Below are 19898 nucleotides of genomic sequence, written 5' to 3'. Positions count from 1 at the left end.
TGGTGGTCTTTTGGATGAAGATGCAGGTGATAAAATAGGAGATGAAGATGTATATACATATAAATTATGTATGTATAAATTATATAAATTATAACTTTTGATTAAAATGAACATAGTTAACGGAGTTAATGATTTGTTAGATTAGGATTATTGTTGGCAACATAATTGAAACTAGGGATTGTTACCGATCATATTGTTATTTGGGATTATTATTGGCCAAGAGTGAATAGTTGGGATTATTAATATCCAATTTTCCAAGGAAAAATGGTATAAAAGTAATAGTATATATTTTCTCTCTTCACATGCAAGTTGCATGTCAATTCTTCCATCATTTTAAAACGTCTATAACCTTTTCATATGATATTTAAAAAAATCACCATAATAACAAGCGTTTTTTTATCTTTAATATGAGTATGACTTTGTTATATAAAAATTAAAACTAAAATTACATCATTGTGTCTTTTTGTTTGTCATTATGTCTATTTTGTCATTGTTTTTTTTTTTCATCATTGTGTATTTCAAATCATCATTGTGTTTTTACATTTTAAATGTTAATAACACTGTTGTATAATAATAATACGTAAATATAATGATAAAATAACAACAAATTATCTCATACATAAAACACAATGATGAATACATATTACATAATAAAAAGAATCGTAAAACACAATGATTAATACATATAAAACAATGACCTGAAACGTAAAACACAATGGTGAATACATATAACACAATGACCTGAAACGTAAAACACAATGAAAACTACATATTAGACAATGACGTGAACGTAATACACAATCAATGTAATACTTTTTTTTTCTCAAATTAAGTGAATGTCACATGTCAACCCTGAACAACAGACAATAAATGTATTACATAATAACTAAAACACAAACGATAAGAAGAAAGACAAATGATGAGCACAAAGATACAATGACAAACAAAAAGACACAATGGTGTAATATTTGTTTAATTTTTATATTAATATGAGTACCAATTGATAACACAATGACCAAAATCACACAATGCATAGAAAAACCCAATTAAAAAGCACAATGAACAACCAATAACACAATACAAAAACCCACTGATTTTTTTTATTTTTATATAACAATATGATACTCATATTAAAGATAAAAAACGTTTTTTTTAAGAATGTTGCATGAAAAAGTTACGGACGTTTTAAAATGATTGGGGAATTGACATGCGTCTTGCATGTAGAAAGAGAAAGTCAACAAAAGTGGTTTATTACCTTTATGCACTTCCCATTAATTTATTTACTTAAATTAATCTCCACTATTCAAATCTAAGATCAATGGATTAAATTCCTTCCAACCCTTCTCAATATTGTTGTAATTTATATTTTAACTTTACCCATATATTCATTTTTATAATTAAATTAAAAACCCTATAATTTCTCTCTTCTTTTTAATTAAATAATACTTTTATATAATTTTATGTTTTATATTTTATCTCTTTTCCACTCACACTCACTTTAGAAAAACATTAAACATTCTAGAAGTTGAACAGTGTTTCTTCAAATTACTCATGAATAAAAGTTTTTTTATCTCTATAATTACATTAAAAATCATTATATTTCTCTCTCTCATGCCAATTAAATAATAATATTTTATGCATTTATTATTATAGTGTCTATCTCCTCTACTCACAACTCATTCAACAAATATTAAAAAAATAAAAACGGACAAACAAACTTGGTACAAAATATCACTAACTTTTATCTCTTCTTTACTCATAACCAAGGTTGCAAAAGTCGGTAAGCGGATCCTAAGCCTGACTGGGGAATTGGTGTAGTTGGAGTACTCGAAGAGTACTATGTTCAATTAAATAATAATATTTTATGCCTGATTTATTATTATAGTGTCTATCTCCAATACTCACAACTCATTCAACAAATATTAAAAAAATAAAAAGGGACAAACAAACTTGTTACAAAATATCACTAACTTTTACCTCTACTTTACTCATAACCAAGGTTGCAAAAGTCGGTAAGCGGACCCTAGGCTCGACTGGGGAGTTAGGATTAGTTGGAGTACTCGAAGAGTACTCGGACATGATAAATATAAAGAAAATTAACTTTTTGATATTATATATGTTAAAATAAGCATAATTCCGGTCAAAAAGGTAGCTGAGCCGACTTTTGACCGCCTACCCCGACTTTTAACCGATTTTTAACCAAGTTTTAACTGACTTTTAGAGAATCCTAGCTCGACTAGCCCGCCCAGCATGATTTTTTACCGATTTTGGCCGCCCGACTAATCCAGACAAACTTGAAGAAAGTCTCCAAGGTATGAGTTCGAGAGCCGACTGGTCGGTCTTGAAATCCGGCTTTTAAAATACTACTCACAACCGCTCATAACTATATCCTATAATTTATAAATTCCTCCCACGAAAATATTTAGGGAATAGGTTAAGAATGCTCTAAAGTCTAACCGTCTTCAAAATTCTTTTAACTCTTTCTCCTTTTTTTTTCGAATTCCAAAACACAAAGTTAAATAATATATTTTCTCTCTCTTAATTTCGTTTCTTTTTGTCGTATTCTAATCTTCCTATCAGAGCATAAGCGAGTCCAGTTTCATTGAAAAGAGGTGGAGTTCAAACAAAATTATTACTTTTTGTAGGGTGAGAGGAAAAGAAACCACAAACACTTTTTTGTTCTTTTACGGCACATCAACTGCTAAAATTTTTAATTGTAACCTATTTGACATCAGGATTGCCATTTTTCATCGTTAGTTAAAATAATATAATTTTTTTTTTCATTTTATATATGTTAATATATGTTAAAACAATCATGTTCATTGGATTGCATCGAAACAGAAGGCAAGCGGGCAACAAGCTGCGCCGCTACCCCTTTTTGAATCGCAAAACCCAATCTTTTAAAAACTATATTTGTTGATCTTGGAGTCATAACATTACTATGCATGACCCGTTGAACACGGGTAAGTAGCTCCACAGCTTCAGACGCGAGGAAACCAAAAGTGTCAAAAACAAAATGAATAAATACATGTTGGTTGTCAAGACACGCCTTTTCATGTTTTGACACCTTACCTGAAGCAGGTAATCAAATGCTTTTCAACTTTATAAACAAGATCGAAAGGCGGAGATTTGTTTTGAGAGATCCTTTTAGGGATCATCCTTTTGGTATCATCATTTTAGTGAGGCCAATAGTCATGTGGTGACTATTGGTAATCACTGGTGAAATTTTAGTTTTTGGTTTTATTAAAATGAAATATCAAGTAGAGGCGGCTCAACTCGTATTATTATCTCTCTCGAGTTGATGTTCGATTGGCTTGGCTTGTGAACAACCCTAAATCATAGTTTAAAAGTAACTTGGACTCTAGCGATAGTATGTTTCGCTTAAAAATATTGGACACTTTCTGCTCTAATCATGTAATCGCTGTAACGTTTTCAACCTTTAAGAAACTAACCTGTCTGGTAAAAAGCTCACTCATAGCAAAGCCGTTCGGAAAAAAAAAAGCAAAGCTATTCTATGGATTGTGGGTCCTCTATACCAAATGATAAAGGGGTTACTATTACTCTAACTATGGCTCTGACTCTAAATTATTATTATTAATTTTTTATTTTTATTTTTACAATTAATCCACACAAGAACAAACTATGGCAAGGGAAATCCATACAGGAAAAAACAAATTTTGCAATGATCCAGTTTTCAAACTATTCAAATCATGATACTGAATGAGATTCAGCCTAACATATATTCATAGAATGAAAATGAGCATTAATGCAAGCAGCTCTCGTAGCTCATTTGGTTAGAGCACCTGCTTAGTAAGCGGGAGGTCTTGAGTTCATTCGACTCATTTGTTGTATGAATTGTAGTCTTGTCATTTTTAAATGCTCTCTACATTTCATAGATCAAATTAAATAGATTTTTAGTTTATACATGTGAATCGCTTAAATAGATTTTTAGTTTATACATGTGAATCGGTACCACGGGGAATAATTTATGGTTGACGTGTGAATCGAGGTTATACACCGTCAATGTAGGGAGTATGATCACAAAGGGTATGCGTGTGATAAAGATTAAAAGTTACTTAAAAGGGCAGTTATCCAAAATTAATGCAAATGTATGTATCGTATGGTATGGTATGTATAGAAATTCAAACAAGCTGAGCATATCCATTTTACATTTCTCCCAACCTCTTAAAATAAATACTCTCATATTTTCAATCAAAAAAGTTACAATAACAATTTGGGTGGTTTGTGTATAAATAACAAGCAAGCTAAGATGTCCTGTGAGCATGTTGTTTATTTTGGTAGGCTGATGACATCACACGCAACTGATTTGTTATTTCAGTGAAAGACGGCCTCACCGCAGGGTCCGGGGCCCAGCACTGCTCCATCAGCCTTCTCCAATCCGGAACACAGTCACTAGGAATTGTAGGTCTAAGTGTGTTATTCACCATACCTCCTGTTATAAGTAACAAATAAAATTATGCCTTATGGTTGTTTCAATGCCATAAAAAGATAAGACACACAAATCTTACCTATAATTGCACCATAGTGCATGTTGGCATACGGCTCCTCACGAGTAATGATCTCCCATAACACAATCCCAAACGAGAAAACATCAACCTGTTACAGACAGACAAAACATTTAAAAAACAAACAAAATAGTTCAAGTGTCATAAAAATACACAAATGAAATGCAATTTTGCCTTTTCAGAAACTTTATTGCTGCCACCATTCAGTAGCTCGGGAGCCATCCATGGCAGGGTTCCTCGAACTCCACCGGAAACCAGAGTGTTTCTCTTGATTTTCGACAGTCCAAAATCACCTACCTGCATACCCACCATAAGCTTAAAACAACATTTAACAATAAAACGTTTCATGTGAGGTGATAATTAATAACCTTGCATATAGGGCGTGAAGAATCCTTCATATTCATAAGAAGATTGTCGCATTTCAAATCAAAATGCACGATGTTTTTGGAGTGCAAATACTCCATTCCAAAGGCTGCATCCATTGCAATTATAAGCCTCTTCCGGTGATCAAGATGCCTAAACACAAAATATATGCTAGATCATATGCAACCATAATATTTGTATTGCAAAAGAGAAAGTAATATTACCTATCTTTTCGAAGTAATACATGCCTTAGTGAGCCATCAACCATGAACTCTGTCACAGTAGCTAATGTCCCATCAGGCCCGTCTTGTACTACACCATAAAATGCCATTACATTTGGATGATGAAGCTTTGACAGAATAACAGCTTCTCGCCAGAACTCAAATGTCTTCAATTAGAGAAAAAAAAGGGACATAAATGATCAGATGCATAACCTTTTTTTTTTTTATCAAAGATTAGTATTTGGATCAAATACAACTGAAAATTCACGTGCAAAGTGAGAAAAACTCCGCGCGGTGGCAAAATCGTCTTACTCTAAATAGAGTAATTAAACTGCAACAAAATACGAGTAGGGCAATGATAATTATACTAGTAAACTGTAGCGTGGTTATTATTGCTCTACAAAACAATTCAAGTAGGGGCGTAACTTACTATGCTACTTGTCAACTGAGTACGATGACGAGATGTGTTTTTTTCTCTTCACTTTGCACGTTAAATCCCACCCGTACGCGATCCTGACCCTCAAAGATTAATAGATAAGATGTAAATGAAGCTTACTAATCTTTCTTGTTCAGATGAGCGACCGGCGAAGCAGCTTTTCTTAATGCGTTTAATTGCAACGTCTGTTCCCCTCCATTTTCCATGGTAAATGGTTCCAAACGTACCAGCACCTAGTTCCCTTAATTCTTCAAGATCTTCATTTCTTATAATCTGCGCATACAAACAAACGCCTTAGCCTTGATATTACTAATCTCGTATTATTTAGCCACTTTGGTTTTCGGTTATACCTGTAAAGACTCGATATCAAGATCACCTAGAGAAAGATCAATAGAAGGTAACCCCACGTTCCTTGTCTCATACTCTGAGTCTGGAATCCTCGAGTTCTCTGCCAGATTATCAAATTGCATGCCCACATTGTATCTCACTGGTGAATGCGGTTGCATAGATGTGGATTCGGTACCCACAGAGATTTCTTCTTGAGGTTTAGATAAAAACACATGATGATCTTGGTCAATAAGAGAAACATCCTTACCTTCAAACTCATTTTGTGCTAACTTCTGAAAAAACGACCAGTGTTGAGGTTCATGATTTGCAATGTTCATACTCAATCCCACTGCCACACCATCCTGTGGTAGACCACGCGACTCTTCGGATATCGCTCTTGCAAATACTTCAGACAAAAAATCACTCGGAAATCGATCATTGATATCAATCAAAATAGATCCATGTTCTTGCCTCCTGCCACCGCCACTAGCCACCACTTGTGATGATGGTTTATCAAACTTAACTTTCTTCTCAATCATGCTACTTTCCGATACGTTTCCGGAGTCCAAAACCAAACTCGCGTTGACCTTGCTTGACTTTTCTTTGTTGACTGATAAATCTTCGTCCGCATCCGACTGTAAATGTGTAGCAAGCAAATGAGACCGGAGGGAATCGTCTGACTTGGTCAACCTATTTTTCTCCATCTGCCCACGTGGAATTCTCTCGGAGTGATAAACCCGGGAAGGTGGTTCAAGGTAACTCAAATCAATAAGATCAGACCCCGAGTTATCAGGACCCATACCTGCACCAGAATCATTGTCATTAGATGGAACAACTTTTGCATGTATCTGGGCTTGATTCCTGTCTTCATTTATTTTCGGTTTTGGAGGAAGCTTTCCCTCACCAAGTAGAACAACCGTGCCGTCTCTTGGGGATTTAATGTTCATTTGCTTAACTTCTTGTTTAACAAAACTATCGCCCATTGGTTTCTCCTCCTTTTGTAGAACAGAAGCATCGGGACCGGGCTCTACATAAGCATTTGGTGCAACATTGCTCCTCTCAACAATTTGGCCATCAAAATCACTCGTATTATTAGCTGATGATGCAATCAAACCGTGAATACCAGAGTCCATTCCATTTACAGCAACCACAAATTGAAGCTCATTATCACCACCAGAATTAACGTGACCAAAACTACTATCATCTAAATCACTAAAAGAAAAAAGAAACAATCTAAGTTTTTGTGACCCTTCACCTATGCCTAACGCATTGCACTCCTCCAACATATTCTGTAAATCTTCATCACACGACACGGAAACCAAAGCATCAAGATCCTCACCGGGAAGCTGATATTTAATCCCGTAAGTTTCAATATAAATTTCCAACGCCTTTTGGCGTAACTCATGCCAAAATATATCTTTCCTTATCCGGATAATCCGCGTACAGCCTCCAACATATCTCAACTTCCCATCACTCGGGCGAGGCAATACTTTCCCACCGAAACTACACAAAATTTTAATCTTCGTTGAACGTTCATCCCCACCACATCGATGGTTGTTTTCAGAACGAGTTGAACGCCGTTCCACAACATCTGAGCCGATTTCAGATCCGGTATGGCTGATGCCTAAAATGGCCTTAAGTTCCAGGTAGCCAGGTGTACGGCTGGGATCGCCTGATATCCTAGAGTTTACTCGGTCCCGCATAAACTCAAGGGCAAACTCTTCACCGGTCCTTACGGAATAATTCAGAACCTGTGGTTTGTTTGCAGTTTGGAAGGATTCTGGATTGTATTGAATATGGTTGTCGGATTTTGATTGCTCCATTATACATACATACAGCAACCCAATAAACACACAAACCTAAATATTATTAATATAATATTAGCAGTCAACTTGTGCCCACAAAATGAAGATCAAAAACACCCAGATCTGGAATTGTCCTAACTTAAATTCATCAAAAAGAAAACAAATATATATATATATATATATATATATATATATATATATATATACCTTTAGAACTCCAAGCAAGAGTCTCACTGACTTAATTTGGAATCTCCGGCAAAACTGAAAATGGTATTTTTCCAGGTTCATCCAAGATTCCAAGTCAAACGTTACTTCAACTCAAGTATTTTCTTATATTTTTTAATTGATTAAAAAATCAAATCTGTATGTATCATCAGCAAAAGTATACTATAGATTTGAGATTGAGATTATGTTTATTTCTTTACATGACGTCATAAATATCGAAACAAGACTCCAATTTTCTTAAGTACAACACATAACATCTAATCTAACTTTAGTGAACCATGACGCAATTTTCTAAGGCCTCATTCTTACCGACTATACTTGGGCAACTTTGTTAAATCTTTTACTTAACTTATATAAATATGTCTTCTTCCTTTATATATAAAACCAGTTATATTTAATTATTCTTTATTATATAAAACCAGTTATATTTAATTATTGATCTTTTCATGTTTCATAATATACAAATTGTATAATATATTTTTTTCTTATTCTTATTTACCAAAATCAAATAATTATTATATTTTAATTAAATTTAATTATGTAAAATTATCCGTTCTTATAAATATGGTAGTTTACAATTCGTTAAAATATATAACACACACACACACACATATATATATACTAGATTTTATCCCCCGTATTACGAGGGTTGTTTTACATTATTCGTTTATAATATTTATATATGCATATTTGGATTTTAATTTTATTTATTGTAAGAAAGTTAATAATTAATATACTTGAGGTTTGATAATAAAATGGTTTCACAAATAAATGATATGTTATAATCAGGTTTAAAAGCTATATGGGTTTGGTGACACCATTACCCGTTTATTTTCTTTATTATAAAATTGTTTCTTAATTACAAATAATATCTTTTTTTCTTAAATAAACTAGGATATTAATTTTTAGTATATACCTATTTTATAGGATATTCATATCAAATATTTTATGAGATTAATTTTTAATATAATGAGATGTTATAACCCGTTTAAGAGCTATCTATGTTTGGTGAGACCTTTACTTGTGAATTCATGTCAAATGCGTGAGAAACCTTCATTTACCAATAAAGCAATTTTATGGCTTGAAATAATGATTGTTTTACATTTTTCGTTTTTTAATATTTATTTTTTGAATTTTAATTTTCTTTATTGTAAGAAAGTTAATAATATACTTAGGGTTTGATGATGAAAGGGTTTCATAAATAAATGATATGTTATAACCCGTTTAAAGGCTATCTGGATTTGGTGACCCATGACCCGCTTATGCTTTTTACTATAAAATTGTTTATTAATTATAAATAATATCTTTTTCTTTTCAAATTGGATATTAAATTTTAGTATATCCCTATTTTATAAGATTTTCATATCAAATAATTGGAAATGTTAATTTTTAATTTAATGAGATGTTATAACCCGTTTAAGAGCTATCTAGGTTTGGTAAGACCCATACCCATGAATTTGGGTTAAACCAATGAGAGGCCTCTATTTAAAAATAAAACAATCTGGTAGCTTCCATAAAAGAGGGGAGCGACCACATCGCGACACGTAGGATTTTAGGGTTTTCGTTTATATATATTATAGATATATATTACGTTTTTTTATTTTCCACCAGTGTGTAACACGGTTATCTAATCTAGTATAACACATAAATTAATGGTCTAGTGGAATGGTGGTTAGGGGTGTTTAAAAAAACTCTGAATTCAAAATATCCGAAAATTCGGATATCTAAATTTTTGGATTTAGATAGTGATTTTGAAAATTTTCGGATAACCGATATTGGAAAACATAAATTTTCTTTTTAAAATTACTTATTAGATATAAAACTTATAGGTGTATAACCAGATAAGAAAACCGTAACATCGTCAGTCCATTCATTCACGCCTCTATCCTACTATGGGACTACCCTTCGTCTTCGGCCGTTTCTTCCACATCGCTAGTAACCAGTTTGACCTTCATCAGTTCATCTCGCTGGTAGTCAATGGTGGTACCGGTTCGACATTTCGACCTTCATCTTGTTGGTGGTACTTGTTCGACCTTCATCTCTCTGCCAATCGTTGGAACTCCAATTTCGACAATGTAATTGATTGTTAGCTATGGATTTGTTACAGATTTGACATAATATTTGTTATAATACATCTTACTTTGCTAGTTTTTGATTTGTTTCTTTTTATACCATCATATATTTTGTAGAATGCCTTATTTACTAATTCAAATGTTGTAGCCTCGGTATGAGTTGTGGCCTGTAAGAAACTGATTTTTGAAGGTCATGGGGCTGAATTGGTTGTCGGTTACTCAAACGGGTCGGTACAACTCGTATTCGTGTTTATTTAATAGTTGGTGCGTTGTGCTTGCGAGTTACCGACCCATTCGACTCGTGTAGCGTCGTGTGGACTTGTTGGCTGCGAATTTATCATATTAGGTCCACATGGGGCTGAGTTGGATGTTAATTGCCTAAACAACTCTTAAATGTGCGTATTAGTCTCACCTAGTGCTTCCGAGGGCAATTTGGGAATTCTTTGTTCTCGGGAGTAACTATGGGTCGTTTTGGTAAACATAGGGCCCGGGGGCTATTTTAATCGAACTTGGTGAGGTGGAGGCTTTAGGTAACTTGAACCTTATTAGAACGCCTCGTAGGGTAAACGAGTCCCTTCGGTGTCGTTAGTAACTATTGTATACAATCCGACAGGTGCTTGAGTTGTGGAATTACTTAGGGACCCTCTAGCTCCTGGGGATTTGGTGCTTCATGTCAGGTGAGTTCATGATACCCCCTTTCACTCTTTCAAGTTTTGGGCTAGCATACACACCTAAACGATTTTGCTTGATGAACCGTTTAAATTATTTTGCATGGGCTTATTTGTATAGAATATGCCTTGGGATGATATTTATGTATGTTTATACGTATGACTATACATGTATTATTTTATGACCAATAATTGGCGATGTTATTTAGTCGTTATCGACTAAGGATGTTTACGTATGCCTACTTTGTGTTTGCATAAGTTGGATGTGATGTTACGTGTTTGGGTTGTACGTGTGCTCGACCCTGATGTTATTACTTGGATGTTATTCATATGGATGTGATTATATATATATATATATATATATATATATATATATATATATATATTTATAAGTATGACTACTTGTCGTTTATGATGGCCTAACTGTTCATATCCTGTTCTATTTTTATACTCTTGGAATGATGTTAGGACCGTGAGTCGGGTGAAACCTTAGAAAGGTTGACAAGAACACACCGACTCGATTACCCAAAAGGCCTGTTGAATATCCCGGCAGAATCAGGATATCCAACGATGTAACATCCCGAAATTTCTAAAGTAATATTTAATATATTATTTTGTCGGGTGAAATAAACGAGTTAGTGGAACGATAATAATAATAGAAAAATATGAAGACTTAGTAGGATAGTTAGATGGGATTAGATAGGGACCAAAAGGAAATATGGGCCTTCGGTCCATGGGCTTAAGGGAGTATAAATACCCCCTTAAACCCCAATCATTTCCATTCCATCCATTTATCCATCCTAATCTCTACACGCCCAAAACACACACGACCCGAACCAAGATCCAAAGGCGAGGACCCGAGCTTGTTGGTGCTAGATCGTCGTGACGAACCAAAGCAACAAGACCAGCTCGTGTTCGTAGTTCGACTCATTTACGGTACGTTTATATCGAGAACTTGTTCGTTTAGGTTTGGATTAGTATAGAAATGATAGATCTGTCTTTGTATGGTAAAAACGAATCCAACAAAGCTAAACTTACTGAAAATGGTTATGATTTGATGGGTTAATCGATTGATAAAAGAACCCGTAACCTATACGCCTAAATCGCACCCTTTAAACATCGATGTTAGGTCGATTTGATGGTTGGGGTTTGTAGGCGCTGGTCAGACGATTCCGTGGATACCTAAATCGAGTTATTTGGTTAAGAAACGAAGGATTTAAGAACGAACAGTAGCTGCAGCCGACAACTTCGTCTGCAAGCTAAGTTCGCCTGATGAACTTCGCCTGCAAAGCTAAGTTCGCCTGATGACAACTTCGCCTAAAGCTAAGTTCGCCTGATGACAACTTCGCCTAAAGCTAAGTTCGCCTAAGGTTAACTTCGCCTAAAGCTAAGTTCGCCTGATGACAACTTCGCCTAAAGCTAAGTTCGCCTGATGACAACTTCGCCTAAAGCTAAGTTCGCCTGAGCCAGGGGCTCTGCCCCTTGGACCCTGCTAGGGGCTGCCGCCCCTAGACCCCGCTGCCAGGGGCGCTGCCCCCGGACCCCCGTTCGTTGTGGGTAGTAATTAAGACTAGAAAGATGATATGAGTAGTGATAGTTAATTGATATGTATACTTGTTATATAGTCAGCCGTGCACAACTGAAGAAAGGGATTACGATTAACGGTGAACGTAACCTTGTTCAGGTGAGTTTCTAGCCCCATTTCCTTGTTATGTTTTCGGGGCTGTGTGCATACTCGATGTGAAGTGTGAATACACTTACCTTAAGTGGTAAGTGTATGCTATAGATGTTATACGAGGTATATATTTTATAATGCTTGTCGGTACGTGAACGATCTTCGGATATTGCACGTATCGCCAAGGATAGTAAATTCCAAGTGGTTGATAGTGTGTATGAATGTTATGATGTGACTTGTTTATTACGTAAATACTGAACTGATATGAAGTGTGATATAGGCAGGTAGAGGTAGAGTGTGTTAGGAGTGGCAAGAATCTAGTAAGGGTGTTAGTGGTATAACGTGAGCGCGTGATAGGGAAAGCCTGTACGTGCCATCGTTATTATGTGTGTATGATTGTTGATGTGACTTGCTTATTATGTAAATGATATGAAGCGTGTTGTAGACAAGTAGAGGTAGAGCATGTTAGAAGTGGCAAGAGTCTAGTAAGAGTGTTAGTGGCATAACGATAGTACGTGGTAGGGTAAGCCTATACGTGCCTTCGTTATTAAAGTGGCAAAGTGGCATAACGTTTTACGTTATTAAAGTGGCAAAGTGGCATAACGTTATACGTTATTAAAGTGGTAAAGTGGCATAACGTTATACGTTATTAAAGTGGCAAAGTGGCATAACGTTTTACGTTATTAAAGTGGCAAAGTGGCATAACGTTATACGTTATTAAAGTGGCAAAGTGGCATAACGTTTTACGTTATTAAAGCGGCAAGGTGGCAAAGTGGTAGGCGTAAATAAGAGGCTAAGTGGTAATGTGAGCAGGTTAGATAGTGGACTACGTGTCTGCGGATACGTATATGATGCATGTAGTGGTTGTATGATAAGTTGCTTGATTAACTAGAACTCACTCAGCGTAGCTGACTTTTAGTATGCACGCAGGTGATCAGACCAAAGAACTAGCATGAGGATGGCACATGGCATGGATTAAACGGCTGACATCTTAAGATGGAAGAAAAGATGTTTTAAATATAATGATTTGTTTTATAGTATCAGAGAAGAGATTGAATGTTTTGTAACGAATGCTTCAAGTAAACGTTTCCGCGAAAGTTTTAATTAACTCTGATTGCAAGAACTGTGTTTATGAGTAAATCCGACGCTAAAGTAAGGCTACCGGGTTCGGGGCCTTACAAACGAGTGGGAATGAAGGGGTGTGAATAATGAACACAAAACAGTAATAAATGGTCAATAAAAGCTCATTCAATAGACAAAGATTCACTGTATAAATACATAATTAATGGAACAGTGAAAGGAATGTCTAGGGTTTTGTGTGACGGCGGCAGCGATTGTACGAGAAAACAAAGAGAATATTCTTTAGATTGTTTTCCGTATTCAGTGTGTGCCAGCCTGTATTCCGTCTGGAAATCCGTGTCCTAAAAGGTATTCTAGGACCCCTATTTATAGACCCTGACATTCTTTCTAGAAGTTCCTAATCATTACATAATAAAATACAAAATAATACAAGTGTTGAGTCCTTGAGCAAGATAACAATCTTGCTCGAGCAAGATAACAATCTTGCTCGAGCAAGATAACAATCTTGCTCGAGCAAGCTCACTATGCTAGGTATGCTCGTTGACTGTCCTCGAGCATACTTTACTTAGAATATCTTCATTGAAGTTATTCCCTTCTAGTAGACTTCATTCTTCTTGACTAGTCCATGCTTTGCTCGAAACAATCCATCGAGCAAGCTCATTCTTCTTGATGTCTTTAGCTTTTCTTATTCAGCAATCTTTACCATGCTCGGATGTAAATCTTGCTCGGGAACTGAACTGTGCTCAAAGTCCTTGCTTTGATCACATGACATCTTCTTATTGCATCCATGCTTGTCCCCATGTGCTCGATCATCCTGTGCTCGTAACACTTGGTTAAAACTTGTATGATCAAGCTGTTTGCTTGATTGGCAATCCATGCTCGATAGAAGAATACTCTTGCTCGTTGAAGTGTAGCTTGCTCGAAGCCTTAACACTTAGAAGAATTAACCATTTAAGGTTCTGAAGACCTTTCTCGAAGTATTAAAACCATGCTCGATCGTCTAGGCTTGCTCGAATTCCATACTTAGCCGTTTTCTGAGGAGGTTGAGAAGATTCCAATCTTCCTTATCATAAATCCGACCCAACAAATGATTTATATAAATGTCATTTATTAAAACTTGAACTCACTCAGCTCAAGCTGACTTTGTGTGTATGTTAGTGTGAGTTTCAGGTTAGGAGGAGGATGCTTACCGCGTGGACGTGCTCGAGACTACTCGGTCGGTTGAAGGCATAGCTAGTCGGGAAAGTTAATAATGAAGATTGTTTATTTTTACTTTTACTAAACATATTTTTAAACTTGGTTTTGCGAACTTTTTTTAATACTTATGATTTTTTACGCTGAACTTATACTCTGAATTGATTTATGAAATGAAATGAACTGTCTTGAGTTTAAGAATTTTGTAAGTCTATGGTATGATCACCAGCTGTAGGATTCCCGGGATTCGGGGTCTTACATATTTGATTATTGTGTGTATTATTTGAACAAAATAATTAATTAGATATTGTCATTTATATTTAAGATAGTATCTTCGAGCTGTGAGCAATCGGATCGCGCCGAGATTTACGCCTTAGGTTAGGGTGTGACAGATTGGTATAAGAGCCAAAGGTTATAAGATAGGTCGTTAGAAATGGTCCTAGACATATGTTAGGAATCCTATACGTGCTTATCTGAACTGCCTTATGTGCTATTAAAAAAATTGTTTACAACTTGCTTAGATTAATTATTTTATTTATCTTATTTATTTATTGCACACACACACAAATTCCGAAGCTATGCCTCACATTCAAAATATTTTTTTTTTCTAAATCTTTTATTTTGGTAGAATATCTTTTATTGTGGGAAATTCCTTAAGAATTCCCGTGTTTTGTTTTGTTTCTTCACCTTGAAGCATGGTGGTATGACCAATGTCGTACAACCATAACTTCAAGTGGTACCCGTAATCGGCTAAACGGTTACGTGGTAAACATAACCGGCTAAATGATTATACTTCCAAATTGTGTTTTTTAAATTATTTTAAATGCTTAGTTGGGTGAAAAATCCATGGAATTCCATGGGCACTCCAACTATTCATTTCTTAAACCATTTTCGATTTGATTTTTGGTTGAAACGTGTCGTCCAGGGTGGTTCCCGAGATACACCAACTACTTATATTTGATTCGATATTAGTTGGGTCGGTTAAATGCCATGTAACGCTCATGGTCCGAACAACTCCATTGATTCGATAATTCGTTAATTAGTTGGGTTAGTTAAATGCCATGTACACGCTCATGGGCTGAACAACTCAATTGTTTATTACTCGATATTTGAATTGGGCCAACAAATTGCCATGGAACGCTCATGGGAGGCCAATTCACAAACTTTATGTTGTTTATTTATTCGGGCCGTTCAAATTGCCATGGAAAGCTCATGGAAGGTCAACTCGTTTGATATACTTGGTTATTTTATTTTTGGAAAATTTAATAAAACATTATCTACTTAAATGGTTCAAACTCATACATATTATTTTAAATCCCGAATCGTACTCGAGTCTTCACTAGTACTAATTCATATATATACGCATCCCCATTATTTCATATCAACTCATTTCCATAACTTACCCATCATCTTATAGGGTTTCATCTTTGATCCTCATAGAATGTCTTTCCCTAAGAATCCATCGTCATAATCAACGTCGTTCATTTGCTTCTCACGATCGCCGTTTGACTACTAGAATCAACAAGGAGTTGCTACTGTAAGCCATTAACCGACCAAACGACCGTCAACCTCGACAAAACTAAAATACACCGAACAAGAAATATTACACTAACTCATATCCGTTAAAATATTATTTAAATAATCTTTTCTTATTTATTTTCATATTCTCAAACTATAAATTATCAAGTATATTTCAATAATTACCCTCAATTTTAAACTATAAATATTTTATTATCTTTTGTTTTCCTCAATATCATGATGGTTTTCGCAACTTATTTTCTACTTCATAAATCTTTATTATTAAAATTCAATTATTGAAAATTTTATTATTATTAAACTAAATTATGTATTCTCTAAATTTAATTTCCATTTAAAAAAAATCCATTAATTAATTTAACTTTTATTATTAAATTGACTTTTTGATTGAACCTTCATCGTAAATATTTTAACTCCCTACTTTGATTTTTGAAAATTTTGAACGTTTTAAATGTTAAATTCGTAGTTGTTAGAATAGTCATGGTGGTTTATGCATTTCTAGCCTCGCATTTATCTCAGTTTATTATATGCTCCACTTTAATTTAGAATTCTTATTTACTCAAATTTCCATTATTGATAATTCAAATTACTTACTTCCTAATATTTATAACGATTTTATGAAAAAGGAAAAATCCACGAATTCCCAATTTAATCTAATTTAATTACCTATTTTATATTTTTATCTAATTTTAAAGATTTAATTGCAATATGACTATCTCGGTGGTTCAGGAATATCCGTTTCACAGTTTAATCTATTAACAATTTAATTCAATACGTATATTTTTCGCATTATCACTAATATTTAAATTATTAACTATTATAATATTTTAGAATATTTTAACCGAATTAATCTAAATCTCAAAATCATCAACTTGAAAAGCTATGACCTTATATTAACTTCTCTTTAAACTCATAAGTACTTAAATTAACTAAGCTCGACTCACCAAAATTTTCGTTAACGATGTTTAAACTTATATTCTTGATCTTAAGAACTTCATTCCTAAAGAATACGATATTTAAGGACCCCGTATGCCATTAACTATTTGTTATAAATTAAACCTTTGCATAATTCATCCCCTGAATAAAATTCCTTTATCAAAGATAATCTATTAGGATTTTGTATCTCCATCTAATTTCCTTAATCTCAATTATCACAATAACATATATTTCACCAAATCTATTTTCTTCAATTTTCAAAATTTTACTTTTAAAAGCAAAAGAGGTTTTCGAAATCTCACGGTTTTATTAATTCAACTCGAACATTTATTAATTTGAAATTATATTTAGAATTATCAAAATAATTGTTTTCTCTTAAAAATTTTATATAAAACGTTATATAACCCACATGATGGAATGGATTATGCGGACCATCCGACGATCTAAGTAATTATGGGTCGACACGTAATTACCAAAGTCCTCGCATGGAAATCATAATACGTAAAATTGTTTATCATGATTTAGAACCTAAGGTAGCTTGGGTAACGGTACGAATGATGAGATGATAAGGACATGGTGGATACGCCGCTGGTACATCCTATATATAAGTGCCCTTATCTGATTGTCATTTGGAGCGTTGCTTCGGTTGTTAAAAGTTCTATGTTATGATATTTTTCTTAAAAGTTTAAATTGTTTTAAAAATGATGATGTTTTGGTTTTCCTTAATTTCGGGACGAAATTCTCTAAAGTAGGGGAGATTGTAACATCTTAGATTTTTCGAAACCGTATTCGTTGCGTATAAACTGACCCGGAAATATTTTGGATCATTAATATTAATCAAAACCAAGTAGCTATATGTAATTAAGTTTTCATAAGTTCACTTTAAACCCTTCAATTTATATATCCTTTATTTCTTATTTATATCATAACAAGTTCGTATAATAACCAAAAACCAAAGTACAAGGACCAAACATGACAATAACTGAAACATCACCCTCCTCACCACCGGAGCGCCGCGTGGGCAGCCTCCATGTCCCCGCCGCGCGGCGCCTGGGATGACCTGCACCAGAATCATGACTCGATTTCGTTTTATAACTCGTTTAAGGTATAAAATCATGTATTTTCGGCATGTTTGAGAGAGGTAAGGTCCAAGTAAACATAATATAACTAAAATACAACTCCTAATTCATTTTCCCCTGATCAAGATCATATCTTTTAGTATATTTCATTGATTCTTTCCCTTAAACAATATTTACTTGCTTCAACGGGCCAAAAAGCCATAATTAGTTCGGTTTATGTTTTCCTATATAAACCCATCATAATTCCCTGCTGTAAACTTTAATAGAACCCTAATACACCTCCTCCATCCATCACTAGTCTCTTCCATCTTGTAAACCCTTCGGTTTTTTCATATTCGTTAAAGATACAAGACTTGATCGTTGACTTTGCTTGCTTTAGGACCTTTGACTTCCGTTTCTCATCAATCCTTTCACTTTCCGGGTAAATTGTAAACTGTAAAATCGTTCATACATATTCCCTATTCAATAACCTTCAATCAATTTCGGTGGTTGAAGGTTGTTAACTGGTCAATTGCTTTAAAACCCGTTAAAGAGCAAAACACTCAACACCTTTGACTTATCGCTTTCTCACATTTCTTATCGGATTCAACGTTCGGTCCAGAAGACTTTTATTCTCGTAACGTGATTTTAAATTTACTGACCAAAACCCGACTTTCGACTCGCCGTTTGGATTCTGGTCTGTACCGGCTCGCTTAAACGTTTAATTCAACATAACTAGAGTTTTACTCATCCGTTTGGATTGATTCCAGTGGCATTAAGTTCATTTTTATTTATAGTTTCGTATCTCAAATTTCAGGTTATGATCATTAATCTCGTTTGACGCGTAGCGGACGATTCACTTATTCGTTAACTCGTTTATCGTATTTATTAATCACTTGCCTTTAATCTAAGGGGAGTTTAATCATTCCCCTATTTTACTCAATTTTCACAAACTTTTTGGGGACATATGTGTATATCATACTATACATACATATATATATATATATATACACATACATATCAAAAATAGCAAACATGTAATTAATTGTGATTAATAAAATCTACTTGTTATGTGCTTATTTGTCTTTGTATGCAATCGCTTGACATATCCCCTTGGAGAGGGTTCTCATTCTATTGACCACCGCCCGATTCGCTTGGCAACGGTCTTATTCTCATTATTTTCTCATGGTTGATTTACCGGCGCCCGAGTCGCTTGGCAATGGTTTAGTCGACAATCTATTTGCTTATGGTTTGATTTCATTACCGCATTTATTACGTTTTGCTTATTTATTATATTAACATTATTTTTGGTGTCAAAACTTGGTGATAAACTCACTCAACATGTTTGTTGACAAAACTCTATTTTCTACGCATATACAGGTTGCCTGAGTTGAAGGATGGATACTTAGAAATACCTTAGGATTATAATGAAGACATACATGGATTTAGACTTGTTGTATTTATTTATTTGAATTGTTTGGTTGTATTTGATTATTGTGTGTATTATTTGAACTAAATAATTAATTAGATATTGTCATTTATATTTATGAGAGTATCTTCGAGCTATGAGTAATCGGATCACGCCTCAGCATTTCCGCCTTAGGTTGGGGTGTGACACTTACGGTCTCTCCTGGGATGAGTTGAAAGATTTGTTGCTTAAAGAGTATTGCCCCAGGAATGAACTACAAAAGATTGAGTTTGAGTTTTGGCATTTTTCAATGGAAGGTGCGGACATCAGAACCTACATTTCTCGATTCAACGCATTAGCAAGACCAG

At 34.5% G+C, this 19898-nt stretch overlaps 1 protein-coding gene across 1 annotated transcript; it reads right to left on the bottom strand.

Moving 5' to 3' along the window:
• Positions 1-4247: 4247 nt before the first annotated feature.
• Positions 4248-7696, bottom strand: LOC143629092 (RAF-like serine/threonine-protein kinase 20). The gene is made up of 7 exons (XM_077098455.1): positions 5897-7696; positions 5667-5819; positions 5114-5277; positions 4895-5042; positions 4701-4823; positions 4530-4617; positions 4248-4453 (listed from the first exon to the last, which is right to left on the bottom strand). Exons 1-7 carry the CDS (start codon positions 7694-7696, stop codon positions 4266-4268), a joined length of 2664 nt encoding a protein of 887 aa, XP_076954570.1. The 3' UTR covers positions 4248-4265.
• Between the last annotated feature and the right edge of the window lie 12202 nt (positions 7697-19898).

The sequence above is a fragment of the Bidens hawaiensis genome, unplaced genomic scaffold (assembly GCF_021521415.1).
Source record: "Bidens hawaiensis isolate Kalapana, Puna unplaced genomic scaffold, B.hawaiensis_p1.1 tig00005152_1, whole genome shotgun sequence".
NCBI classification, from domain to species: domain Eukaryota; kingdom Viridiplantae; phylum Streptophyta; class Magnoliopsida; order Asterales; family Asteraceae; genus Bidens; species Bidens hawaiensis.
This window is presented reverse-complemented; position numbering and strand designations above follow the sequence as displayed.